The sequence below is a fragment of the Pogona vitticeps genome, chromosome 2 (assembly GCF_051106095.1).
Source record: "Pogona vitticeps strain Pit_001003342236 chromosome 2, PviZW2.1, whole genome shotgun sequence".
Classification (NCBI taxonomy): domain Eukaryota; kingdom Metazoa; phylum Chordata; class Lepidosauria; order Squamata; family Agamidae; genus Pogona; species Pogona vitticeps.
In genome coordinates this window covers 7,674,097-7,701,830 of record NC_135784.1, presented here as the reverse complement: position 1 = coordinate 7,701,830, position 27,734 = coordinate 7,674,097, and the positions used below count along the sequence as shown (strand labels likewise).

The following is a 27,734-nucleotide window of genomic DNA, read 5'->3' as shown; positions in this document are numbered from 1 at the left end:
TTGTTTGTTTTTGAGTTTGGGCACAAGGGAACAAAAAGATTAGCCAACACAGTTCTGGGCAATCTGATAAATTTAATGAGGACATTAACAGAAACATTTAAATTTTTTGGAAAAGTATCTGGACTAAAAGTAAATAAAGAAACAGCACAAATTTGACCAGAAATATGAAGAAAGAAGAGAGCCAAAATTTAGTAGAAATCACAGGTTTCAAAGAGGAAAAAAAAGTTTAATAACTTGGAAGACAGATTGCAAAAAAATTAAGTACTTTGATAAAAGACAACTACATCAAAATAATTGGTATGATTGAAAAAAGTCTGGAATAATGGTAATAATCATTTATGCAGAGGATTGCACATGTGAAGATGAATGTATTGCCGAAAATGATATTTCTTTTTCAGACATCAGTTCCTGCAAAATAATTAGCACTTCAAGAATTTAAAAAGCACTTCAAGATGCAATAGACCTGTCTCCAGCCAGGCCGTTGCCCCTTCAGTTTCCCAGCCTCTGAGAAGCTCAGATGTTGAGGATCAAAGGATTTGGTCACCTCAGACCCAGTGCAGTCCAGGGCCTGAAGAGACCAGAGCTTGTTTCTTTTTGTTAATTGAAGCTAGAAGTAAAACACATCATAGGTGGCACTTCAAAATACCCTCCATTTTTTCACTTTTCTCTCTTTTTCACATTACATCAGCATTTGGTTCTTTATTCTTTCCAGTGGAATGAACCACAAAACTGAATGAGCTACTTATGCCTTGTAAACTTCCCAGGTTTTTTTTTACCAAAAGAAGGGGTTAAAATGTAAATTACATCCTCAACTATAATTTTTCTAAAAGCTTAATGCACCTCTGACACATCTTTCAAAAAGCAGTTTTCATTTTTAGGTCAACGTCTGGCTCCCATTAAGTTAATTTTTTTGAATTCTTCATAAGCTAAGATTACCTCTTCAACTGAAGCTCAAACCACATTCTATGTATTTCTAGAGTTTCTACCCCATCTGAGTTCTCTGATGATAACTAAGGCTATTTGACTAACTAAATCTTTCCACATTTGATGCTTTCATATCGTTTCTTCCCAGTGTCAGTTTTTTCATGAAACTTAAAGAACTCACTGTGAATAAAGGTCTTATGACATTCCATGCATTTATATGGTTTATTGCCTTTATGGGTTCTTTGATGTGACCTAAGATTATTGCTTCAAATGAAGCTCTTTCCACGTTCTATGCATTTATATGGTTTCTGCCCAGTATGGGTTCTTTCTTAGATGGTTTCTCCCCTTACGTGTTTTTGATGGAACTTCCGGTCACCACTCCGAGTGAAGCTCTGCATTCCATGCCTTTATATGGTTTCTCCTGTGTGAGATCTTTGATGGAAACTAAAGTTACCACTCCGAGTGAAGCTCTTTCCACATTCCATGCATTTATATGGTTTCTCCCCTGTATGTGTTCTTTGATGTGATCGAAGGGTATCGCTCCGAATAAAGCTGTTTCCACATTCTATGCATTTATATGGTTTCTCCCCTGTGTGAGTTCTTTGATGCAAACTCAGATTACTGCTGTGACTGAAGCTCTTTCCACATTCCATGCATTTATATGGTTTCTCACCTGTATGTGTTCTTTGATGTGACCTAAGGTTACCACTCTGACTGAAGCTCTTTCCACATTCCATGCATTTATATGGTTTCTCCCCTGTATGGGTTCTTTCATGTGACCTAAATTCACCAATCTGACTGAAGCTCTTTCCACATTCCATGCATTTATATGGTTTCTCCCCTGTGTGAGTTCTTTGATGAAAACTATGTTTACCGCTCTGACTGAAGCTCTTTCCACATTCCATGCATTTATATGGTTTCTCCCCTGTATGGGTTCTTTGATGTGACGTAAGGTCACCACTCTGACGGAAGCTCTTTCCACATTTCATGCATTTATATGGTTTCTCTCCTGTATGAGTTCTTTGATGTGACTTAAAGTCACCACTCTGACGGAAGCTCTTTCCACATTCTATGCATTTATATGGTTTCTCCCCTGTATGAGTTCTTTGATGCAATCTAAGTTTTCCGCTCTGACTGAAGCTCTTTCCACATTCCATGCATTTATATGGTTTCTCTCCTGTATGGGTTCTTTGATGTGACCTAAGGTTATGTCTCTGACTGAAGCTCTTTCCACATTCAATGCATTTATATGGTTTCAACCCTGTGTGAGTTCTTAGATGCAGACCAAGTTTACTGCTGCAACTAAAGCTCTTTCCACATTCCATGCATTTATATGGTTTCTCCCCTATATGGGTTCTTTGATGTGAACTCAGAGTACTCCTTTGGCTGAAGCTCTTTCCACACTGGAGGCATTTATACTGCTTTACCCCTCTGAGGGGTGTTTCACCTGGAAAATTATTGTTCATATTCATGTCCTTTCCATGCTCCATTTATTGATTTAGCTTTTCCTTGGGGTCACTTTAGACATGTCTATTTATACCATTTGCATGCTTTTCTGTCAGCAATGTACCTTCTCCTTTTCCCTTGATGTTTTTCCCAATCATAAGGAGTTCGTAAAAATCAGCACTCTGTGAAATTGGAGAAGTACTCTTCCCTGTTATTGGTTGGCTTCCAATTTCTCTTTTAGTCTGATTTCGGGTGTTTGTTTTCTTTCACTGCTTCACACTTGGTCCTTGTCATGGTTAAAATAGCTGAATATAGAGTTCTGGTTCTTCTGGTTTGTTACCTGATTTTTTTAAAAAAGAGGAATATTGCACAGAACCTATTAAAATCATATGAAAATGCTTCAGGTATTCAGAAGAATGGAAGCATAGAATACTTTAGTTGGAAGGGGCCTATAGAACAGTACAACAGTGGAACCAGTTACTTTGAGAGTTGGTGTGTGCTCCAACAATGGAGGCATTCAAGAAAAGCTTAGACAATTACCTGGCAGACATGGTTTGATTATATTCCTCTGCTGAGCAGGGGGCTGGACTTGATCGCCTTTTAGGCCCCTTCCAACTTCACTTTTCCATGATTCTGTGATTCTATAGGGTCATTCATATCCCCTCTCCAGGAATCAAAATTAAAATATATCAGCAATATGGTTGTTTTAATTTTCACATCACTTGCCAAAATAGTTGGTTTCATGATAAGACAGCTGTTAAAGAGTTTTCACTAATATTCAATCAAAACCAAGGTTTTTCTATTATGTTTCATGTGTTTTGGGATGATTAAGAACAGATCCTGTCCCTCTTCTTTCAAGACTACCTTTCAAGCCTTTGAAAACTGCTATCATTTCTCCTCTCAGTCTCCTTTTCTCAAGGCTAATCATGCCCAGTTCTTTCTTTCAGTCTCTCCTCATAGGGCTTGGTTTCCAGTCCCCTAATCGTCCATTGTTGCCTTTCTCTGAACCTGTCCTAGTTCGCCAGCATCCTTTCTAAAGATGAAACCTAACTTGGAGAGGAGTTTGGATCACTATGCGGATGACACTAAACTCTCTGAATATTAAAAGTGAAAATCAGTAGACGGGATGAGGCCAAATAAACTGCAAACAAAAGTATCAAAGATACAGGTGTTGTCAGTCAGTTATTATTTCAAAATTAAGGACTGAATCAACCCCAGTCTTTCATAGGAAATATAGTCAGTAAAGAAATCAACTGGTGGCAGGTAAAGGACGTGTCAGGATACTCGCGTGAGCTCTTTGTTTCATGAAACAAGCAGGAGCCACAGGGTAAACGTCACAACCACCAGGCTCACAACCAAGTCTTGGTGTCCTCCAAGCACAATTGGTGTCCAGTGATGGAATACGAAACAACACAGTGAAGCCAAAGTTTAAAATTGAATTTTCTGGAGTCTTGGGTACGTTTTTAGTTAGAGATCTGTGGTGAAGTAGTGGGCGGCCTGCTAGAGCTTTTGTGGAAAAGCTTAGTGGCGGGACTTCTGAACCCAGTTCTGGGGGAACTAAAGATAGGGATCGGACTCTAAAGCAAAAATTCTAAAAAGGTGAAGAGGGAAGGGAAAAAAAGGGGAGGGACAGTATAGAAAACTAAAAAGGGGAAGGGCAAAGGGGGGAAGGGGTGGGGAGGAAAACACTCAAAGGCGTAAAGGGGGGGAGAGGGAGTCTTCAAGCATCAAATGGTTTCTTCTCAGTCCAGATATCTTCTCTCTCATATTTCTAATCCTTGCAGGCCCACGTGCGTTCAGTTTTCTATACATTCCCTCCCTCCTTTTTTCTTTTTCTTTTCTTTTTCTCTTCAACTTTTAAGTTTTCTATACAGTCCCTCCCCCCTTTCCCCCTTCCCCTTTTTAGTTTGCTCTAGTGTCCCTCCCCCCTTTTTTGTTTGCTTGTTTTGTTTGTTTTGTGGGGAGGGAGAAGAGGGAGGATAGATTAAGGGGAAAAGATGCTAAAGGGAAATAAACAAGTAAAATAAAAGGGGAGAAGGTATTAAGGGAGGAAAGTAGGGTGGAATAGGGATGAGGATTTGGCTTGGGTTCGGACTGGTGTGGATGGCATCTTCCTCCCCCTGGAGCTTGTGTCGAACCTCAATGCAGCACATGGAAGTGGAGGGGTACAATGTGAATTTTTTGGGGGGTCTCTTTTTGTTTTGTGGCATGCACAATGGTACCAAAAAAGATGGGATATAGAATGGATATGGGGAAAAACATTAGGGTAGCTACTTTAAATGTGAAATGTGAAAGAATAGAAACATTATTGAAGAACAAAGTGGGCATTATTTACCTACAGGAGACTCATCAATCAAAGGATGGAGTTACTGAACTAAAACTACAAAATATACACATTTATGAAAAAAGATTTGGGACTACCAAATCCAAAGGCGCAGCGATATTGAACTCTAAACACTCAGAATTTGTGGTAAAAGAAGTAGTAAAAGATACATAGTAATGGTAGATATTTGATAATACAGGGACTAATGGGGGAAGAAGATTATATGTTAGCAAATGTTTATGCACCGGATGTGAATCGAAAAGAATTTTATAACACTTTTGTTAAAAAGATGGAGAAGGTTAGAAAGGGATATGTTATTATGGCAGGAGATTTTAATATTGTTCAGATAAGGTAAAGGATAAAACAATGTTAAAAAGATGAGCTGAGTAAGATATTGAAAACTATGGATTGAAAAGATTATTGATTGATTATATTTATATCCCACCCATCTAGTCGTTCGATATATGGAGAGAATTGAAGGGAGATGAAAGAAGATTTGCATACTATTCCTCTGCACATAATAGTTATTCAAGAACAGGTTTTATGTTTATATCTCAAAATTTAATTTCTAAAGTAGTAAATACAAATATTAATGTGATGAAAATAACGGATCATGCGTTGATGATGGAGATGAAAGTTAAGATTATAGAGAAGCTAGAAGATGGAGAATAGATTACAATATTTTTCAGTATACAGATGTAATGGATAGAGCTAAGAAAGAATGGATAGAAATATGGTCAATAAATGGGGTGGGAGTAAAACAGGAGTGTTATGGGACACCATGAAAGTTGTTATAAGAGGAATTGCGGTAATAGATAATGATGGGATGACAGAGCACATAGTTTTAGGCCAAGGCACTAGACAAGGTTGCCCTCTTTCTCCAGTTCTGTTTTCTTTGATTATTGAAATGTTAGCAAATGCAATAAGGAATGACAATTTAATTGATGGCATGGGTGAAAATAATAAAAGATTAATTTATTTGCTGATGATTCCCTATTGACAGTAAAAACCCATTAGAAAGTATAGATAGAATTAAAAATCATTTAGAAATATTTGGAAAAATAACTGGATTACATGTAAATTGGCAAAAATTTAAAATAATGTTTAATCATAATAAACTAGAACAAGAAAAGTTTATTGATAAATATGATTTTAGGATATGTAAATCAGTTAAATATTTAGGTATAGATTTAGTAAAAGATACTCAAAAAATAAATGAGCATAATTATAATAAATTAAAAAGATATTAAAAAGAAATTACAGGAATATTCTAATTTTAAACTTGCTTGGTTTGGAAGGATTGTGCTAATAAAAAGGAAGATTTTACCAAAAATTATTATTTTTCATTTAGAATGTTACTAGTACAGTTAACAGAAGATGATTTTAAACTTTGGCAAGGAATGATCAATAGATATTGTAATGAAGGGAAGAAAGCCATAATAAATAAAAAGTATTGGTATAAAACAAAAAAGGAGGTATAGGCATACCAAATATAAAAATTACTGTCACATACAGCACTGATGGTACCTGTCTGTCATGGGTTTGGAGGGAAAGTTCCATCCTATGGGGAGTGGAAGGCGGGACATCAGGAGGAGGAGCTGTACTGTATATATATTTGGAGCTTGTGTGGAGAAGTTAGGAGTTAGGAGTTGGAGTCTGGGTGTCAGACTGGGTACAACTGTTTGTCAGTTAGTACATACCTGATAGGTTCAGGTTTCTATCTAGGTAGCCAGAACTGATAGGTTCAGGGTCTGTGCGTTACCTTAAAGTGTTCCGGGGGGAACCAATCTGTTGTATGTATATGAGTGGGACTATGCCACGTTACAGTATCCTATTTACCTGATCCTTTTATTTACCCTGTTTGTTGTTTCAATAAACCTTGTTCTTTTGTTTATTAAAATCCATTCCTGGTCTGTGTGACTCCTTATAGGGAATGGTTGGTGGCAGCATACTTAAAGGGTGGTATACTCCAGTAGGTCTGGGGTTGTCACAATTACTATATGGCTAATCAGCTGAAGATTAATGCGGAAATTATATATAACCCAGAAAGGTTAATTTAGTGGAAAATGGAATCACCAGAACTACAGGTTGATACTGAAAAACATCTATTTGGTATAAATAAAAAACATAAAATAAGTGAAATTAATAAAAGCTTTTAAAAGACTATGTTAACCGCATAGTACAAGCATAAAAAGAATTTATGTCCACTAACTCTCCCTTAGGATTAGTGATTGAAACAGAGAATTTTCCTGCCAATATGAAAGTTTATTTAGAATTATTTAAAGAAAAAAGTGATTAGATTAAAAGACAGGCTGGATAAAATGAGATTGAAAGATCAAATTAAACCAATCCTTCAAAATAAGAATATATCATGGTTGAATTATATGCAATTAGAAAGATGGACTAATGAATGGGTAAAGAAGTACAGTGGGGTCTTGACTTGAGAACTTAATCCATATTGGAAGGCGGTTCTCAAGTCAAAAAGTCTGTAGGTCAAGTCTCCATTGACCTACAGTGCACTGAAAACCAATTAATCCCGTAACAGGCCGTTTTTGTTCCATTTTGGTTTTTTTCTGGTCTGTAAGTCAATTCTCAGGCTGCAAGTCAAACCTAAATTTTGCGGCCAGATAAGTCTGTAACTCAAAAAGTCTGTAAGTCAAGGGTCCACTGTACAACAAAGGTAGACAATATACATAATATGAGCAATTTCTATTATCGTATGTAAATATTCAGACTACTGACTCAGTGAAGAGTGTAGTGAGTAAAATTTATAGATTCCTGCTAATCTAGAAAAAGAAGAGACCGAGAATGAAGGATTGAAGTTAGTGTGGGAACAAGACTTAGCAAAAAGACTAAATGGTGAAGAATGGATGAAGTTGCGGAAAATGAGGGTTTTACAATTTATGTCAGTGGGAATAAAATAATTTTTTTTCAAATTGGGTTTAAGATGGTATTTGACACTGATAAAATTGAATAAAATTAATGCTAGTTATCTGAATGTCTGTTAGAAATGTGAGAAGGAAATTGGTACACAGAGAGCACAGAGTGCTGTCCTCTGAAGATGCCGGCCACAGAGACTGGCGAAACTTTAGGAAGAACAACCTTCAGAACACAGCCAAAGATCCCCAACAACCAAACTGGTACATACTTTCATATGTGGTGGGAATGCGAAACAGTACAAAGACTTTGGAAACTAATCTTTAAAGAATTAAATGACATAAGAGAAAAAGATATAGAATTAAATTCTGAGATAGCTCTGTTATCAATTTTTGAGAATGTGGAATAAGATATGATGACTAGATAGCTGATTACCAATTTATTAACAGCAGCCAGATTAATAATAGCTAGGAATTGGAAATCAAAATTGGAATGGAAGAATGGTATAATGAAATATGGAACATTGCTATGAACGATCAGTTAACTTGTAATTTAAAGGTTAAGAAAGGAGAGGTGAAAAATAATAAATTTCATGATATATGGGGCAGATTTCTTGAATATGAGCTAACAAGAGGAAAAGGGAAAGCTCCCAGTCAGGAATCAAGGCAGTTCTGGAGAAGAGAACAATAAAAGAAGAGGAAGAATATAGATGGAGGAAGAAGAAGATTACTGCAAGAGGTCTTGATTATGGTGATGGGGAACACAGTTGAATCATATTTTGGTTTATGTATCGTATGTTTATGTTGTACTTTATTTAATTAAAAAAGAGGGGGAAAATTAAAAAGGAAAAATTCTTTTTTGTTTACCTCAGGATTTTAGAGACTGAGTGGCAGTTGAAGCTTCTTCCCGCCACAGCACGGTTGCTAAGGAAACGGACTTGGCAGAATGCCCAGACATTCTAAAAGCGAGAGGTGATACAATTTATTTATTTATTTATTTATTTATTTATTTGTTTGTTTGTTTGTTTGTTTGTTTGTTTAATTTATATCCCGCTTATCTAGCCAACTCAGGACCACTCTAGGCGGCTAACAATAATCAAATAATAAAAATATACAAAAATATACAATTCAGTGCAATCAGGATTTATTGAATAATTCTGCAGAGCCTATTTTCATTGACAACGTGAAGTATCTGGGGAAAGATACATATTTCCCAAGTTACTATTTGTCACTCAGACATCATTCCTGAAGAGAATACGTAGAACAAAACATCACCCTCAAAGGCATTAGCTCAGATGCGGTGGTGCTGCCTGTGGGGCTCCTAAGAGTCTAGGTTATGTGCTTATATCTCACAGGAAGTGGTTTCTGGCCTATGTTTGGTGTTAGGTTCTCTTATAAACATTCCTACAGGAGACAGAGAAGAGATGACAGGCGTAAGAAAAAGGGAGTGAGAAGAAGAGGTGGGGGGTGAAGACTGTTAAAAACTCAAGGGAGGGGGAGAAGAATGTGATGCCCAAGCCTCCCTAAGGAGCGCTTAGCAGTCAGAAAGTTTGACGGGCCGCTTATCTACCACCATTGCGCTGAGGCAAGTCCCAAGACCTCAGCAGTGCGTAGCGTAAGCCCTTTGAACAAGTCTGACCTTAAAAGAACACATTAGTTTTACCCAGTACTTTGCAAGTACAGATACATGGGCTATGTGAATCCTTAGAACTCACAAAAGCTCAGTTAGGTGGGACTCTTAAAGATAGCTAGTTTGTGGCCCTCTCCACCTCCTGGATTTAGTGGCTAAAAATAATTCTAAAAATTCTTACAAAAGGAGTGGTCTCTGGAACAGCAGGGTCTGGCTAAATTTTAGCCAGACCCTGCTGTTCAAGAGACCACTCCTTTTGTAAGAATTTTTATAATTATTTTTATTAGAAAAATAGTTTCATGGATTCCATTTATATTAGTCAAGCTTTAGCATAAAGAACATATTAAAAGATTATTATAGTTAAATAAAATAACTAATCCCCATATTAATAAAACTAAGCTGGGCTAAGGTGGACTAGCCCAACCTCCTTCTTTCCCTTTACTTACATTCTCTCTCCTTAAAGCCACATGCTCAAACCATCAAGTTCTTTCTCTATCCCATCATCATGAAATTGAACTTCTCCCACATAACCCATTGCCCATTTTCTACATTCTCTAACTCCTCCCTTCTTCTTGACACTTCATGGCTGTTAACCAACTAGCCTTAAGATGCTGTAACATCTTCCTCCTCCCTCGATTCCCATGAAAATCCAGGTGTTTTATCTCTTCGCCAATTAGCTCAGAATGTTGGGTCTTCCACGGGCTCCTCGGTCCGACCTTCACGTTTATCTCAAACGAAGCGTCAGAAAAACACTTTCATAGCACTTAGCACTTTCCAATTACTCTCAAATCATCTTCACACAGAACCTGTCTAACTACATATCTGACTCCATATCCCAGACTGCTTCAAATCCATCCCACTGTGAATGGCCAAAGTAGCAGTGAGATGCCACGGGTGGTCTGGTATATGGAAGGTAGCAGTGTCAGACCAAATCCCTGCTCTATGTGTGATCGGATTAGATCTCTCCAAGCATGTGCAGAGTGTTTTAGTGGTAACCTGCTCCCAGGGCAAGCAAATTACAGTGCTTGAAGAAAGACATGGAGCCCTAACCTCTGAATCAAACCTGGGATGTCCCAGTCTAGAGAAAAACCCTAAGGCAGCAGAAATGACTGAAGTGGTTATAATGAAGAGTCCTAATAGGGCCTCTTTTCGTAAAGGATGTGTTGTTATCAATAGTGCGTCTGACTGATCTTCCCAAAGTTTTACTATAATTCTTTGCAGAAGTGGAAGAGGAGGAAAAAGATGGACTTTTGGGTCATGAAGGTTCTAATGATCCTCTACCAATACCTGCTTTTGAACAGTAATGGCCACATTCCTTGGTTATGGTAGTAGCAAAGACAACCATGGAGGGGGTGCCCCACTTGTGGCACAGCGGAAGAAAGACTAGGTGATCTAGAGCCCCTTTGTGGGCTTGGGTGTGCAGACTGCTGAGATGGTCTGCTAAGGTGTTGTCCTCTGTTGAGATGTGAACTGCAACTGGGACGACGTGACGGGCAAAGCACCATTCCCAGACTCGAATGGCCAAGTGAAGGAGAGAGAGAGAGAATGAATAGGTTGTGCCCTGCTGGTTTATGGAGTGAAAACTGGAGTATTGTCAGGGGCAATCTGAACAGTGTAGCTGACTAGAAGACATTTGAATGCTTGAGAGGCTGAGAGTACCTCCAAAGGCACTCCACAGAGTGTCCCGTCCGCCTCTTCCAGCAGAAGCACCGAAGGACACCTGTCTACTGTAAAGGGAGATGTAGATTTACAGGGATGGTGTTTAGAAAAAGGGACACCAGAGAGTGCCATTTCAGCAGGATAGAGGGAATAAAAGGAATGAAGGGGGAGGGCAGAAGGCAGTTGGAGATGGAAGACTAGGACACTCGTTGGGTACAGGAGGAAGGGAAAGTTGACTACAGAGAAGACTGGGTAGAGATAGTACAGGAAGACCCCTGGTCAGAGAAAGAGTGGAAGAGACAAATCTACAGAAAGCCTCCCTATTGGGTGGAAACTGGAGAGAGAGAAAGGAGAAAGCAGTTCAAAGCCTGGCAGCAATGGGAGACCCACAGAAGAGAATACAGACAATATACGGAGAACCCTGAGAAACCCTGTGGGGCCACTCCATTCAGACAACGGTTGTGGCAAAACCTGGGCAAAAACGTACGGGAGCCACAGCTGGGCTGGACTTTCCACCCTCACCCCCCCCCATGACACCTAACATAGTTCAACCCGAAGCCTCGGGCTTATCACCAAAGGGGTATGGCAAGGTTTGGAGTTCATCAACCTTAATGTTAAATGGAAATCTGTTAGAGTTTGAAGAGGATGAATGTTATGGTCCATCTCTGAAGCAAGAGACAGAAACCCTTTCGACCAAAGATTTGGTAAGTTGTCAAGAAATAAAGGTGTTTTATTAGAAGACCTTGATGTTCATGACTCATCCTTACATCACAAGGTGATGGAAGGAGATAAAAGAGCTGAATAGAACCACAATGCTGGAAAGGCTTTTATTGTGGTGAGCATCAAGGCGGGATGTATTCAAATGTAGAGTGGTCATATCGACCAGATAGGCGGGATATAAATAGAATAAATAAAATAAAATAAATCTGGTCCTGTTTTTCCTGGTCGTCCTTAAAATCAGGGACTGAGTTGTACTGCCTCACCAGCTTGACACTGCCAAAAGAAACAAAAGCTTTCTCACTTGTGACCTCTACGCTATTCTCCTGGTCATGCCATTTAAAACATGAAGTCTTTGCCCACCAACTAGACCATATTTATAATGCAAGTTCCTCTTTTAGGGGGGCCTTTGGAAGCTGACATGGGACAGGTGGATGGGCTGGACAGAACTCTTTGAAATGTCAACATTTGCAGCACTGCCTACCCAGAAAGTCAATACCTTTTTTTCTTTCTGGGAGAGGTGAGAAGGATCTTGGGAGTACTCACAAAAATATGATTTTATGCATGGCAGGCACAGCTCTGAGGTTCCCCATTTCTCAACCAGAAAAACGATTGCGGGCTGTAGATGAAGGTGAGCTGAGTGGGCAGGGACTGACCCGGCAAATTTGCCTAAAATCTATGATGTCTTTGAAGAGGTCAAATCTCTTCATGGCAGTGGGGAACCCCTTTCTGAATGCTGCATGGACCTCAAGAATCCTTCTACATGAGATAATGTTGTGTCCTTTACACAGTGTTTAAATATAATGTTTAAGACTGGGACTTCTGATGGATTGCATTTCTTCCCTCATTTTCTGTTGGTGGAAGGAGAAGTCATGAGTTTGGCAACACCTGGGGCTCCTTGACTCATCTCAGCCCTGCAGGTAAAAAGAGAATTTCACCTGTCAAAGCAGCAGCTCTGCAGCGTCCACAGTGCAGTCGAGGTGAGGAACCTGAGCCCCCGCCTCCGAGGGAGCTGCATAAGGGACTCCTTCCTCCCCGGAGGTTTTAAAGCACCACTGCCTCCCTAAATACTCCCTCCTCCTTTTCGTTCTTGTGTGACATATTTTCCCCACTCATAGCCAGTTCAGGGGAGAAGCTGCTAAACTGGTCTTTGTCTCCTTGTGGAGGGATGTCTTTTGAGGGTAAAGATCATAGTGTGTGTATGTGGGGGGTGGAAAGCAAATTGAGGAGCAGCTACACGACTTGTTCAGGCCAAGGGGAGATATGGTGGGGGGAAAAGCACTCACAGCTGCATGCAAGAGATGGATGGGGAAAGGATGTTGGTTGCCTCTAAGCCATCTCCAAAATTAAACAGCTCAGATAGCCTGGATGACCAAATCTTGGGGCTGAAATTCTTGCTGCTAAAAGAACTGCCTTCCCCCGGGACTTGATCCTGGGTATCACCAGAGACTTGGTGGGATGGGGCTGTCCCTCCCACTCAGCTTTGTCCACCCGGGGTCTCTGGGGTCCAGCAGGCAATCCCCAGTGGGGGGGACAGTTGTAGTAGTCTCTTGTGATGCTATTCCCTCACCTGGTGCCACATCCAACCCCCCCCCCCCCCGTTTTCTGGGTTTGAAGGGTTGCATTTGCAAGTAAGAGTCAGGGTCTGCCCCAAATGTATTTTAATCATTTTATTGTATTGAATTTTAATTATTGTAAGCCGCCCAGAGACCTCTGGGTAGAGTGGGTGGCATATAAATTAAATAAATAATAATAAAAAATAATAATAAAATGGTCTCCACTCCCCTTCACGCTGCAAGGCACACTTCCAACCTGGTTTCCTCCACTGGGGAGGAGGTTGGCGATCTGGGTGTGGAGCGACTCCCGGGATGCCTTAGATGGACCTTCCCAAACTTTCGCCAGTGCAGCCCCTTGAACCTTGAGTGGGAGGAGGCGAAACTCAGGGGAGACCCCAGGGACTTTCTTCCCTTTTTTTGCACTGACGGGTGGAGGCAGGATGCAGGGGAGAGGTGGGGGTCTCCTCGCAGGAAAACCCAGCAGGAGCGCCGGTCACCCACCCGGATGCCTTGCACGGAGGGGACATGGGGAGGTTTGTCTCTCTGCCCCCCTTGAGGGTGAGATCTTGACACCCACGCACCCACCCAGACATCCCGGCTCTTCCTTGAATATCCCCCAAATCAGAAACCCTTTTTTAAAAAAGAGGGGGTGTGGGGTTGATACTATATTAATGGCCGGACCCTGATGGGGCAGATGTTGGTGATCTGGGAGTGGAGCGACTCTCTGGAAGCCTTTAGACGGACCTTCCCTTGAGGATCAGATCTTGACCCACTCACCCACCCAGAGATCCCGGCTCTTCCTTCAACATCCCCAAAAGGGAAACACTAAGGGGGAAAAAGGGGGGGGGTAGGGGTTTGCGTTTCTGCAAAGCATGGAAAGGGGAGCGGTTGAACGGGGAATGGCGCTGGTTTTAAAAATGCACCCCCCCCACCTCCACCCTTCCAAAGACAAAGACTTCCATGACCCCCTCCTCCTCCTCCTCTTCTTCCTCCTGCCCCCCCTCCTGTCGAAAAAGGCTCACCGCCTTCCCGGTCCTCCAAAGGCAAGAAACGCCCGGACAAGCCGCCATCCCAGCGGGGTCACTGCTCACCATAGAGATAGAATGAAGGAATGCACCTGACTCCAACCGCTCACCCTTTTATGACGAAGAGACGCTCTACCCATTTCTTCTCTGTTCCCCCTCGGTCCTCCAAGAAAGCTTTCCGCAGGCGGAGTGGGCGGGGCTTCCAGACGCAAAAACTGTACCGAGGGAGGTTTCACAGACACGCATACGCAGAGAGAGGGACCGCACATAGAGCTGGTGCTTTCCTGAGAGGAGGAGGAGGGGGGCGGGTGTCCTTACTCACGTTCCACCCCCCCAAAGCTTCGTTGCTTTCCCTGAAGGCAGGAGATCCCGCTCAGAAACGCCCGAGAGAACCCCCCCCCATTCCCTCTTGGGAGCCCCCCCCCCGCTTCTCTCTCTCTCTCTCTCTGCTTTCTGCGGTGCGAGAGAAAAAATTTTGCAGGCGGAGTGGGCGGGGGTTCCAAACACAAGTTGGGTATTTTTCCAGGATGCAGGGGGCGTCGTCTAGTCGTTCAGTCGTGTCCGACTCTTCGTGACCCCATGGACCAGAGCACGCCAGGCCCTCCTATCCTGCACTGCTTCCCGTAGTTGTGTCAAATCCATGTTGGTTGCTTTGCAGACACTGTCCAGCCATCTCATCCTCTGTTGTCCCCTTCTCCTCTTGCTGTAAAACTTTCCTAACATCAAGGTCTTTTCCAAGGAGTCTTCTCTTCTCATGAGATGGCCAAAGTACTGGAGCCTCAGCTTCAGGATCTGTCCTTCCAGTGAGCACTCAGGGTTGATTTCTTTTAGAATGGATAGGTTTGTTGTCCTTGCAGTCCAGGGGACTCTCAAGAGCCTCCTCCAGCACCACAATTCAAAGGCATCAATTCTTGGCGTTCTGCTTTCTTTATGGTCCAGCTCTCACTTCCGTACATCATTACAGGAAAAACCATAGCTTTGACTATTCAGACTTTTGTTGGCAAGGTGATGTCTCTGCTGTTTAAGATGCTGTCAAGGTTTTTCATCGCTTTCCTCCCAAGACGCAGGTGTCTCTTAATTTCGTGGCTGCTGTCTCCATCTGCAGTGATCATGGAGCCAAGGAAAGTAAAATCTGTCACTGCCTCCATATCTTCCCCTTCTATTTCCCAGGAGGTGATGGGACCAGCGGCCATGATCTTAGTTTTTTTGATGTTGAGTTTCAGACTGTTTTTTTGCACTCTCCTCTTTCACCCTCATTACAAGGTTCTTTAACTCCTCCTCACTTTCTGCCATCAGAGTGGTATCATCTGCATATCGGAGGTTGTTGATATTTCTTTAAGCAATCTTAATTCTGGCTTGGGATTCCTCCAGTCCAGCCTTAGGCATGATGGGGGGCGTAGGGGGGCGCAAAAGAGAGATTGGGATAGTCTAGGTTGGTTACCGCAAACACACACACACACACACACACACACACACACAGAGCACTAGTGGTTTGCTGAGAGGCGGGGGGAGGCGGGTGTCCTTTCTCATGTCCCCCCCCCCCCGCTTGCTTTCCCTGAAAGCCTGAGAGAAACCGCCCTCCCTCTTTGGCTTCTTCCTCCGTCTCTCTCTCTCTCTCTCTATCCCCTCCATCTCCCCCCTCTTCTCCATAAGGGTTGTCCCCATACAAACACACACACCCTATGGGGTGCAGGCAATACAGGGGAAGAATGGATGCCCCAAGAGTGAAGGTTTGCTGCCAGGCAGGCAGGCAGGCAGCCAGCCATCCAGATATAAAGAAAGAAAGAAAGAAAGAAAGAAAGAAAGAAAGAAAGAAAGAAAGAAAGAAAGAAAGAAAGAAAGAAAGAAAGAAAGAAAGAAAGAAAGAAAGAAAGAAAGAAAGAAAGAAAGAAAGAAAGAAAGAAAGAAGGAAGGAAGGAAGGAAGGGAGGGAGGGAGGGAGGGAGGGAGGAAGGAAGGAAGGAAGGAAGGAAGGAAGGAAGGAAGGAAGGAAGGAACATTCAGAGGGGAATCAGAAGGATTTCAGGCAAGGGGTCCTTGGGAGAGGATCCTGCCGGGACCCTCTTGAACGGATGAGAAAGTCTTGGCACAAAATACACGGGGGGATGTGTGTGTGTGTGTGCGTGAGAAAAAGAGAGAAAGAGGTTCCATCAGCCCTGGATTTAGTGCCCAAAAGAGGCCACCTGCTTGAGTGGCAAATGGTCAACGGAGGATATAAATAAGGACATGCAGTGAGAGGAAGCGACTGTTTGAGGGGTGTCTTCTGGAGCCTTTAGAAGAGAAAGTGGGGAGGAAGGGGAAATTAGAGGTCTTTCTGTCCTGCTGCTCCCCAGGGAAAGCTTGAAAGGGGGGAAATCACCAAGTCCTCTCCACTCTTTTGAAAGCTTCCTAAGGTCAGTGCGAACAACTGGGGTGGGGGGGGCCAGTGGAGAGTGTTGTGGTTTTGGGCCACAACTCCCCAGATTCTCTCATGCAATTCGAGGAGTGAGCATCCAAAAACTTATTTCTCCATCTCTAGGTGAAAGTTTCATTTGTGGGTGCGCCTCTTATCCCTTTTGGATTAATAAGTAGAATATAAGAAAGCAAAGTTGGTCTGAGCTATTTGGATGTATTTTAAAATGCTATTGTAAAAACAGGAAAATGTCTTGGGTACCTTATTAAGGATTGAGGTACCTGCGCCCAGCATACTGAGTCTTGCAAAGTCACAGCTGTGGATTCCCTTCAGTCTTCCTCTCTTCAGGCTGTCATCAACTTTTTCTGGTGAATCTTGTCCTGCTGCGATGTGTCAAAACCACACCTGCCAGTGTGTGTGTGTGTGTGGGGGGGTGCTTAAGCTGGTATTGCAGGTAGAAAACTGCTGGCTCCTGTAAGGGCATGTCTTGCCGCACAAACCTTTGAGAACTCTTTGAAAAGGTCAACAGGTATGTAGATGCGGGTGAACCAGTGGAGATGGTCTCTCTGGATTTTCAGAAGGCATTGGACATGGTCCATCCCCAAAGACTGTTGAGAAATTCCACAGTCAGGGGATAAGAGGGCAGGTTCTCTGATGGACTGAGAATTGGTTGAGAACCAGGAAACAGAGAGTAGGTGTCAATAAGCCATTTTTCTCCATGGAGAGAGGGGAAGAGCGCTGTGCCCCAGGGATCTGTCCTGGGACTGGTGCTTTTCAACCCATTCCTCAATGACCTGGAGACAGGGATAAGCAATGAGGTGGTCAAGTTTGCAGATAACACAAATCTTTTCCGGGTGGTGAAGACCAGAAGGGATTGTGAAGAGCTCCTGAAGCATCTCTCCAAACTGGGAGAACGGGCGGCACAATGGTAAATGCATTTCAATATAAGAAAAGGTTAAGTATTTTATATTGGGGCAAGAAATCAAAACTTTAGTTATCACCTGAGGGGTTCTGAGTTGTCCGTGATGGATCAGGAAAAAGATCTTGGTGTGATGGTGGAGATCTCAATGAAAGTGCCAACCCAGTGTGTGGTAGAAGTGAAGAAGGCCATTTCCACGCTAAGGATCATTTTATTATTTTATGTATTTATTTATTGCACTTATATGCCGCCTATATAGACATTGTCTATTCTGGGCAGCTCACAACAGACAAAATAAAAGCAGTTAATATATAGTAACAGTTTTGAGATAAAAGGGGGATTAAAAATAAAGCAGCTAACATTATAATGCCGCACCTGGAGTATTCTGTACAGTTTTGGTCGCCATACCTCAAAAGATATTTTAAAGCAGCAGAGATGGATATTTTAACTGAAGTATTAAAAGACGAAGAAATTGCTGAGGCTAGAAATATGCTGGAAACTTGGTATAACTGAATGAGATACGAGAACATGAATGGGTAAAATTTATTAGAAATATTTAATTTTATATTTTAAAGACTTAGAAAAACTGGTAAAATAACTGTGAAGTAAGCTTAGTAAGGAATCAAATCAGCAAAAGAAATAATATATACTAATCTCTATCACATTCTGTATTTTTATTTACCCCAATACCCTGATCCAAATCCCCTTCCCTATGATCTTCCCTCACCCAATGGAAAATGAATGAATAATTTTAAAAGAAATGTCAACTGTGATATTCAGCGTCAGTCATTCAGGAAGAGCAATGGGGACAACGATGCAGCACTCTTCAAAGCCCACCGTCTCATCCTGGGTCATCCTTCTTGTAGGCATCTTCCCTGTGGGCTGTCTCTATGGGCTGAACCTGGATGAGCTGAAGCATGCGGGGGGCTGGCTCTACTTTGTCCTGGGCAGGTATAGTCAGTGGTGTCCATGCAGGAATGCTCCTTGCACATGTACAGTTTGCTCTGTTTGCCACAGATTTGGCTCCAGCCAGCCTATTGCCCCTTCGGTTTCCTAGCCTCTGAGAAGCTCAGATGTTGAGGGTCAAAGAATTTGGTCACCTCTGATCCAGTGCAGTCCAGGGCCTGAAGAGACCAGAGCTTGTATTTCTTTGTTAATTGACGTTAGAAATAAAACACATCACAGGTGGCACTTCCAAACTCTCTCCATTTTTTCTCTTTTCTCTCTGTTTCACATAACGTCAGCATTTGGTTGTCTATTCTTTCCAGTGGGATCCAACCCAGAACTCAATGAGTTGCTTTTGCCTTATTAACTTATCAGTATTGTTTTTTTTTTACCAAAACAAGGGGCTGTAATGTAATATAACTATATCCCCAGCTGAAATTTTTCTAAAAGCTTTCACTTTTAATGCCCCTCTGATGCATCTTTCAAAAAGCAAGTTTTAGGTCAATAAGTCTGCCTCCCATTAAGTTTTTTTTGAATACTTCAGACAGCTAAGATTACCTCTTCCAATGAATCTCAATCCACATCCTATGTATTCCTACAGTTTCTCCCCCATCTGATTTCTCTTATGAGAACTAAGGCTATTTGACTAATTAAGGCTTTCCACATTCAATGCGTTCATATGGTTTCTTCCCAGTGTGAGTTTTTTGATATAACCTAAGAACATCACTGTGAATAAAGATTTTTCCACATTCCATGTATTTATATTATTTCTCCTCTGTATGCGTTCTTTGATGTGACCTAAGGATATCGTTCCGAATGAAGCTCTTTCCACATTCCATGCATTCATATGGTCTCTCCCCTGTGTGAATTCTCTGATGCAAACTAAGGGTACTGCTGTGACTGAAGCTCTTTCCACATTCCATGCATTTATACGGTTTCTCCCCTGTATGGGTTCTTTGATGTGACTTAAGGTCACCACTATGACTGAAGCTCTTTCCACATTCTATGCATTTAAATGGTTTCTCTCCTGTGTGGGTTCTTTGATGTGACCTAAGGTTACCATTCCAACTGAAGCTCTTTCCACATTCTAGGCATTTATATGGTTTCTCCCCTGTGTGTGTTCTTTGATGTGACCTAAGGTTATCACTCTGACTGAAGCTCTTTCCACATTCCTTGCAGTTATATGGTTTCTCTCCTGTGTGAATTCTTTGATGTAAACTAAGTTTACTGCTGTGACTGTAGCTCTTTCCACATTCTATGCATTTATATGGTTTCTCCCCTGTATGGGTTCGTTGATGTGACTTAAGATTATCACTCTGACTGAAGCTCTTTCCACATTCTATGCATGTATATGGTCTCGCCCATGTGTGAGTTCTTTGATGCATAGTAAGTTTACCACTGTGATTGAAGCTCTTTCCACATTCCATACATTTATATGGTTTCTCTCCTGTATGGGTTCTTTGATGTAACCTAAGGTTACCACTATGACTGAAGCTCTTTCCACATTCCATACATTTATATGGTTTCTCCCCTGTGTGAGTTCTTCGATGCAAACTAAGGTTACCACTCTGTCTGAAGCTCTTTCCACATTCTATGCATTTATATGGTTTCTCCCCTGTATGGGTTCCTTGATGTGACCTAAGGGTATCACTCTGACTGAAACTCATTCCACAGTCTATACATTTATATGGTTTCTCACCTGTGTGAGTTCTTCGATGCAAACTAAGTTTACTGCTGTAACTGAAGCTCTTTCCACATTCCATGCATTTATATGGTTTCTCTCCTGTATGGGTTCTTTGATGTGACCTGAGGTTATTACTCTGACTGAAGCTCTTTCCACATTCCTTGCAGTTATATGGCTTCTCCCCTGTATGGGTTCTTTGATGTGACCTAAGATCACCACTCTGACTGAAGCTTTTTCCACATTCCATGCATTTATACGGTTTCTCCCCTGAATGGGTTCTTTGATGTGACCTAAGGCAACCACTCTGACTGAAGCTCTTTCCGCATTCCATGCAGTTATATGGTTTCTCCCCTGTATGGGTTCTTTGATGTGACCTAAGAACAGCACTCTCACTGAAGCTTTTTCCGCATTCCATGCATTTATATGGTTTCGCTCCTGTATGGGTTTTTCGATGTGAACTCAGCGTACTCCTTTGGCTGAAGCTCTTTCCACACTGGAGGCATTCATACTGCTTCACCCCTTTGAGGGGTTCTTCACTTGAAAAATTATTGTTCATATTCATGCTCTTTCCATGCTCCATTCATTGATTTAATTTTTTTTGTGTAGACCTAGCCGTGTCTATTGATATGTGAATTTTATTTTAACGCTTTTCTGCCTGTGATGCAGCTTCTCCTTTCTTTTCCTTGAAGTTTTTTCCCAATCATCAGGAGTTTGTCAAAATCCGCATTCTGTGAAATTGGAGATGTACTCTTTAGTGTCATTGTTTGACTTGCAGTCTATCTTTTGTCTGCTTTCAGGTGTCTAACTGCTTTCTTTTCTTGCTTCAGTTGGTTCTTGTCACTTTCCAAATAGAGGTAGAATAGAATAGAGAGATTTCTGTTTCTCCTGGTTTGTTATCTGTTTTTTAAAAAAGAGAGGAATATAGCACAGAACCTATTAAAACATATAAAAATGGTTCATCAATTCAGAAGAAGAGAAACATAGAATAATTTAGTTGGAAGGGGCCTATAGAGCAGTACGACTGTGGGAACCAGTTACCTTGGGAGTTGGTGAGTGCTCCAACACTGGGAGCATTCAAGAAAATATTGGATAATCACCTGGCAAATATGCATTGATTGTATTCCTTTGTTGAGCAGGGAGTTTGACTTGATGGCCTTGTAGGCCCCTTCCAACTTCTTTTCCATGATTCTAAGATTCTATAGGGCCATTGATAGCCACTCTCCAGGAATCAAAATTAAAAGATATCAGCAATATGGTTGCTTTAATATTCCCTCCTCTTTCCAAGGTTGTTGATTTCATGCTCAGACTGCTCTAACACTGAGGAGTTTTTCCTAATATTCAAAACATGGGTTTCTCTATTATGTTTCGTGCATTTTGGGATGGTTAAGAAGAGATTCTGCCCCTCCTCTTTTAAGACTACCTTTAAAGTCTTTGAAAACTGCTATCGGATCTCCCTTCAGTCTCCTTTTCTCAAGGCTAAACATGCCCAGTTCTTTCTTTCAGTCTCTCCTCATAGGGCTTAGTTTCAAGTCCCCTAATCATCCATTGTTGTCTTTCTCTGTACCTGTCCTAGTTGAGAGTAGCTGAGAACTGAACCTCCACATCACCGACATTCTAAATAGGTTTTAAGATGCATTTTTTCCTTTTCAAGACTGTTTTTTTCTGCATAAACCTTCAGAGGGAAAGATAAGGAATGTGTACATCTAGTATAATTCTCTAAAGACTGTGTTGATTTAAAGTTGAACATTACATTCGCATTTGAGTCTGATAAGCTGCTGGAGTTCTTTAGAACCCTGCTTCTTATGAAAAGCTCCCAACAACAATATTCACTCCTAATTATTATTCTTCTCTATGTCAAAGAGGAAAGATAAGGCTGCTAAAATTCCTGCTTGGAGATGAGATAAAGCTTTACCTAAAACTTTTGACAAACGGTCAGATTGCAGTTTGGAATGCTCGACGAGGGTAGTTTCACCAGCCCAACCTGAAGATAAACAGGAAGCAATGGGCAAACTGATGCGGATTGTGAAGGACATGTCCTGTAAAATGAGTCAAGGTTTAGAACAAGCAGAGATGAGCCAAATCTATTGAAACAAGCATTAATAATCGTTAAGATCAAGTTTCAGGAATGACACAGGAGTGGAAAAATGTTAGACAGTTAAAGAGCTTGGAGACAGGGCAGAAACAAATGAATTTAAGATAACCAGCTTGGATTAGAGAATCAGCGAAACAAAAAAAAAATTGATTTATCTGGAAGATAATTCCAGAAGGTCTAATATTAAAATAATGAATTTTCAATTGCAAAATGGACAAGACCTCAAAAAAGAGATTATAACCTGGGTTAAGTCTATATTGGGTACACAACACTTGAATGAACAGGACATAGAAAGGGCTAATTTTGTTGGTAATCCCCAAGCCCTAGAACAAGACCAGTAGTAGTGAAGTTTTTTATACAAAGAAAGAACAATTTATAAGATAAATCAAATAAAAACAAGACCAGCTGGTCTACAGGAGCATAAAGCTACAGATTTTCCAAGATTTCTGTAATGACGTCTTGAAATGGAGAAAATCCATGAAGCCTGTTACAGCAGTTTTGATCAAAAATAATCTCAAATACCAATGGGGTCATCCTGGTTTGATTGTTTGGAAAGTTTGGAAAGATTAGATTCTTTTTGAAATCTACTCTTGTGATGAAGGTAAAGACCTGTTGAAGGCTTGGAAATTCTGGCAGGAAAAAGAGGAAAGTCAGGATTTAACCCTACCTTTAAGCAAAAAATAAATAAAAATAAAAATAAAAAATAGAAGGCTGAAGCAGAAAGGACTATATTTTTGAAGGACTAGAAGATGGGCCAAAATTGTTGTTTTTCTGCCCTTCCAAATCTTTTAATTCTCCTTATTTTTATTTTTCTCCTCTCTTTTCCTCATTCATCTATACTAACTTTTTCTCTTTCTTTTTTTCTAGTTTATAGTAATAATTATACAGTGGTGCCCCGCATAGCGACGTTAATCCGTTCCGGATTAATCGTCGCTATGCAAAAACATTGCTAAACGGATCGAAAAAACCCACAGGAACGCATTAAACTTTGTTTAATGCGTTTCTATGGGGCCCAAACATACCGTTCAGCAAAGTTCCTCCATAGCGCCGCCATTTTTGCGCCCTCGGTAAGCGAGGGCAGGGCGTGAAAATGGTTGTGGTGGCCATTTTGGGCTTCCGGCGGCCATTTTGGAACCACTGATCAGCTTTTTAAAAAAACATTGCAATGCGATGTTTTACCCATTAAAACATCGCAATGAAATCGCATTAGCGATCTAAAAAAATAGATCGCTATGTGGATTCATCATTAAATGGTGTGCTCTTTAAGCAAGGCACCACTGTACTATAATTCTTTGCAGACGTGGGAAAGGAGGAAAAAGATATAAAGACACTTGGAGACCATTGTGTCATGAAGGTGTCTTCTAATGATCTTCTGCCAATACCTGCTTTTGAACAGTAATGGCTGCATTCCTTGGTTATGGTAGTAGCAAAGACATCCATGGAGGGGGTGCCCCACTTGTAACACAGCGTAAGAACAACAAGGTGATCCAGAGCCCTTTTGTGGGCTTGGATATGCAGACTGCTTCAATGGTCTGCTACGGTGTTGTCCTCTGTTGAGATGTGAAAGTTTTTGGGCATGTTTAATGCTAATATGATATCTCTATGTCCGGAATATCAAAGTGTGCGTGCACATAATATATTTTTGTACAGTATTTACTCACAGTGTCTGAACATCGTAGCCAAAGTCTGGCCCCCGTCCAATTGATCTACAAGGTGTATGTTTTCTGCTCATTTATGCTCAAAGGTGTGATGGTTAGGTTTCACCATATCATTTCTGCCTTCTCACTCTAGCAACTCATTTTAAACACAAAGCTTTCTTCATTACTTTTGAATATTTATTATCTCCTCTAGTATCAAAACTTTGCAGCCGTCTCCTGAAGAACGACAATTTGCATAATTCAAACTGCATAAAACCATTACTAAAATACTTTTATTAATAAAATGTAAAACAATTGAAGATATATAGAACCACTTGGTTTCCTCCCCTATATTCTCCATCCTTTGACTAGGAACACAAACAGGGAAGCTGTGGGTGAAGACTGGAGTTGTTTCATTTTTCAGAACAGAGACCTTTTTCCCTTAAAGCCACATTCCTGGTAAAAAAAATTAGCAGATCTCTTTCCACATCAATGTATCCTGTTTTCCCAAAAATAAGACCTAACCTGAAAATAAGCCCCTGGATTTTCAGGATGTTTATATATAATAAGTCCCAGTTAAGTGAAACCCTGCCCTGAACCATTGTGCAGCAACCAGCAGAAGATGACATGGCTGTATCTGAATAAATGTAGATTGTTGTACATGAAAAAAAAAATCCCCTGAAAATAAGTCCTAATGCGTTTTTGAAGCAAAAATATAAGACCCTGTATTATTTTCAGAGAAATATGGTACCTAAGCATTATGAACACTCAACAAGGATGATATCTTCCTGTTGTTCCCCATTTCTGATGGGGCATCGACTACCTTTCTGTTATTATGGGAATCACATACAAAAAAATCCAGGGCAAAGTCTCTTTTGAGCTGCATTGACAGGGGTGTCGTCTCAAAACAACGTCAAGTCTTCCTTCCTCTCCACTCAGCATTTGCTAGCTCTCCTATAGACTACGGTAGCCAGTTCTGCACTTTAAGAAGGATACCGGCCAACAGGAACAGGCTCAGAGGGGGGGGCAGTAAAGACAAGTGAAGAGGAACTAGAAACCAAGCCCCAGGAGGAACGAGTGAAAGAAGTGGGCATGTTTAGCCTTCAGGAAAGAAAACTGAAGGGTGATATGAACACGCTCTTCAAAAACTTGAAAAGTTATTGGACAGAGAGGCAGGGTCTCTTCTCAGTCTTACTAGAGTGTAGGACACAAATTAATGCACTCAGGGAGCCAGATTTTGATTGAGTATCAGGAAAAACCTGCTTACTATTTCAGCAGTACAACAGTGGAACAGGAGGCTGAGAGAAAATTTGGCAGCTATCTCTTAAGTGCATTTTATTTTCTGCACTGAGCAGGTGAGTGGGTTATATGACCTTATAAGATTCCTTCCAATGCCATGATTGGAATAAAGAATGACATCTCGCTCACCTTGGAAATGTTAAGAGGGATTTAGGATTGGGTTATTCCTTTTTCGTCCAGAGAGAAGTGAACAGAGATCTACTCACTTTCAACCCTTCCCTTGGGGAAAAGAAAAACAATCAGTCTGGAGGCATCTTAGATAAAGCAAACAAAAGACATTTCCTAATAGTGCCTGGCTTGGTAGTTTTCATATCACATGGAGTTACATCTCCATCTCTCTCTCTCTCTCTGTCCCTCCTTTGGAAAGCAGAGAAAAAAAAAGGGGGGGGGGGAGGCAGCTAATGAAGAAACAACCAGGAGGGAGGAGGGAAAGAGGAAGATGGAGGAACCTCTCACAGACCTAGAGACAAAAATTTGGTCATTCAAGTTAGCTGGCCTGGATGGTGGGAAGCATAACTTCTCTCTTAACACACCCAGGGAAAGGAGGGGAGTTAGGAGCTGTAGGTGGAGGTGAGCTTGAGTGGGCAGGGAGTGATCCAGCCAATTTGCCTGAAATCTAGGATGTCTTTGAAGGGGTCAAATCCCTGCATGGCAATGGGGAACCCTGTTTTGAACGCTGCATGGATCTCAAGAATCCTCCTAATGTGGTAATGATTGCATTTCTTCCCTCCTACCCTCAATTTCTTCTGGCGGAAGGAGAAGTCGGGTGATTGGCAACACCTGGGGGGGGGGGCTCCCCGACTCATCTCGTTCCCTCCCTGCAGGTATGAAAAGAACCTCACCTGTTGAGGCAGGACCTCTGAAGCGCCCACAACGCAGTCGAGCAGAGGAACCTGAACCCCCACCTCCGAGAGAGCTTTATAAAGGACTCTTTTTCACAACTATGCCTTGTCACTCCTTCTTCCCCGAAGGTTTAAAAAGTTTTAAAAGCATCACTGCCTCCCTAAATGTTCCCCTTTCCTCTTCGTTCTTATGTAAGATCTTTTTCCCATCTTTTCCAGCCAGCTCTGGTTTTTGTTCTGCCTGAGGCGATCGAACCCCCCCCCCCGTTTTACTAATGAGCGGTTGGCGACCGGGGTTGCACGAGGAATGGGGGCTCATTTTTAAAAAGCACCCCCACAACCCGCCCCTCCCAAGGCAAAGCCTTTCACGACCCCCCCTTCCTCCTCCTTCAACATCCCAACCGAAGTCTCACCGCCTTCCAGTGTTCACCTAAAGGGAGGAAACGGTCAGACCAACCGCCATCCCGGCAAGTTCGCAGCTGATCAGAGACAAAGAAAGGGGGAAGCCCGTCGCCTAGAGCGCCCCCTGCTTCCTCTTCCGGCGAGGAGACGCTCTGCCCCTTGCCTTCCTCTCTGTTTCCCCAAAACTCCCAGAGGCGGAGTGGGCGGGGCTTCCCAACCCAAATTGGGCTCGGGGGATTGTGGAAGAGGGAGGGGCACAAAAGAGAGATTTAATTCTACCTTGCACACAAATACAGAGAGCGTGACCTCTGTGCTTTCCTGAGAGGAGAGGAGGGGGGAGGCGGGTGTCGTTTATTCACGTCCCCCCCCCCCAAAAAAGGCTTGGTTGCTTTCCCTGAAGGCAGGAGATCCCGCTCAGAAACGCCAGAGAACACCCCCCTTTCCCTCTTGGGCTTCTTCTTCTCTCTCCCCCCCCCTATCTCAGCCTCTTCTCCAGGAGGGTTCTTCCTCCTCCCCCCCTCCCACAAACACACACCTCTACCTTCCTTCTGAGTGATGGGGTGCAGGCAATACAGGTGAGATAACAGAGGGAAGGATTGCAGCCAGTCAGACAGAAAGGATGATCAACTTCCCCCCCTCCGCTGCCATGACCCCAGAGGTCTGAGGCAGGGAGTCCCAAAGGAATACGGCGCCAGGAAGGGAGGAGGTCCCACACCGTCCTTTTCCCACCTCCCTTTCGGAGTCTGGCTGAGATTCTCTGGTGGTGCAGAAATGGCCGAGCCCTGCTGGGAATGGGAGCCCAAAAACGCCCGGGAGAGATGAAGCCTGAAGGGGGAGCGGAGAGAGGGAGGGAAGGAAGGATCAGCGGGGGTTGCAAAGGCAAACCTCAGGACTTTCAGACCACCGGAGTTAAAATGGAAGCCGAGGCAACAACAAGCCACCCTTGCGGTGTTGAGCATTGTGACCCCTCCTTGTTCCAACAAACCAAGGGCTCACACTACGTATCCTGCGGGGGGGGGGGAGAGTTACAGTGACCCCTGGCACTTATGCATGTTTAATAATAATAATAATAATAATAATAATAATAATAATAATAATAATAATAATAATAATAATAATAATAATAATAATAATAATAATAATAATAATAATAATAATAATAATAATAACAACAACAACAACAACAATAATAATCATAATAATCATAATAATCACAATAATAATAAATACACTTGTTTTGAGGCGCCCCTCGTGGGCCCTCAGGTGGTTTCACGACCCAGAGACCTGAGGGCACCTTCCCTCCTTTATGCTCTTTTTTCTCCCCAAGCATTGGTTGTAGAAAGAGAGAGAGTCCTCAACGGCCCTGC

General features: G+C 42.1%; 2 protein-coding genes across 3 annotated transcripts in view; one reads left to right on the top strand and one right to left on the bottom strand.

Annotated features, from left to right (window-relative positions):
• LOC110070683 (uncharacterized) overlaps window positions 1–27,734 on the top strand; it is a 394,582-nt gene that overhangs the window by 197,344 nt on the left and 169,504 nt on the right. The window lies entirely within an intron of this gene.
• On the bottom strand, window positions 53–27,019 carry LOC110091291 (uncharacterized). 2 transcript variants are annotated; one of them, XM_078387841.1, is made up of 5 exons: window positions 26,379–27,018; window positions 25,253–25,342; window positions 22,008–22,131; window positions 19,210–20,992; window positions 53–2,124 (listed from the first exon to the last, which is right to left on the bottom strand). In XM_078387841.1, the coding sequence occupies exons 4-5, from the start codon at window positions 20,673–20,675 to the stop codon at window positions 1,332–1,334; spliced, it is 2,259 nt and encodes a 752-aa protein (XP_078243967.1). In that variant the 5' UTR covers window positions 20,676–20,992; window positions 22,008–22,131; window positions 25,253–25,342; window positions 26,379–27,018; the 3' UTR covers window positions 53–1,331. The 2 variants fall into 2 exon arrangements, with proteins under 2 accessions (XP_078243967.1, XP_078243966.1); XM_078387840.1 differs by lacking the exons at window positions 53–2,124; window positions 22,008–22,131; window positions 25,253–25,342 and having other exon boundaries at window positions 17,673–20,992; window positions 26,379–27,019.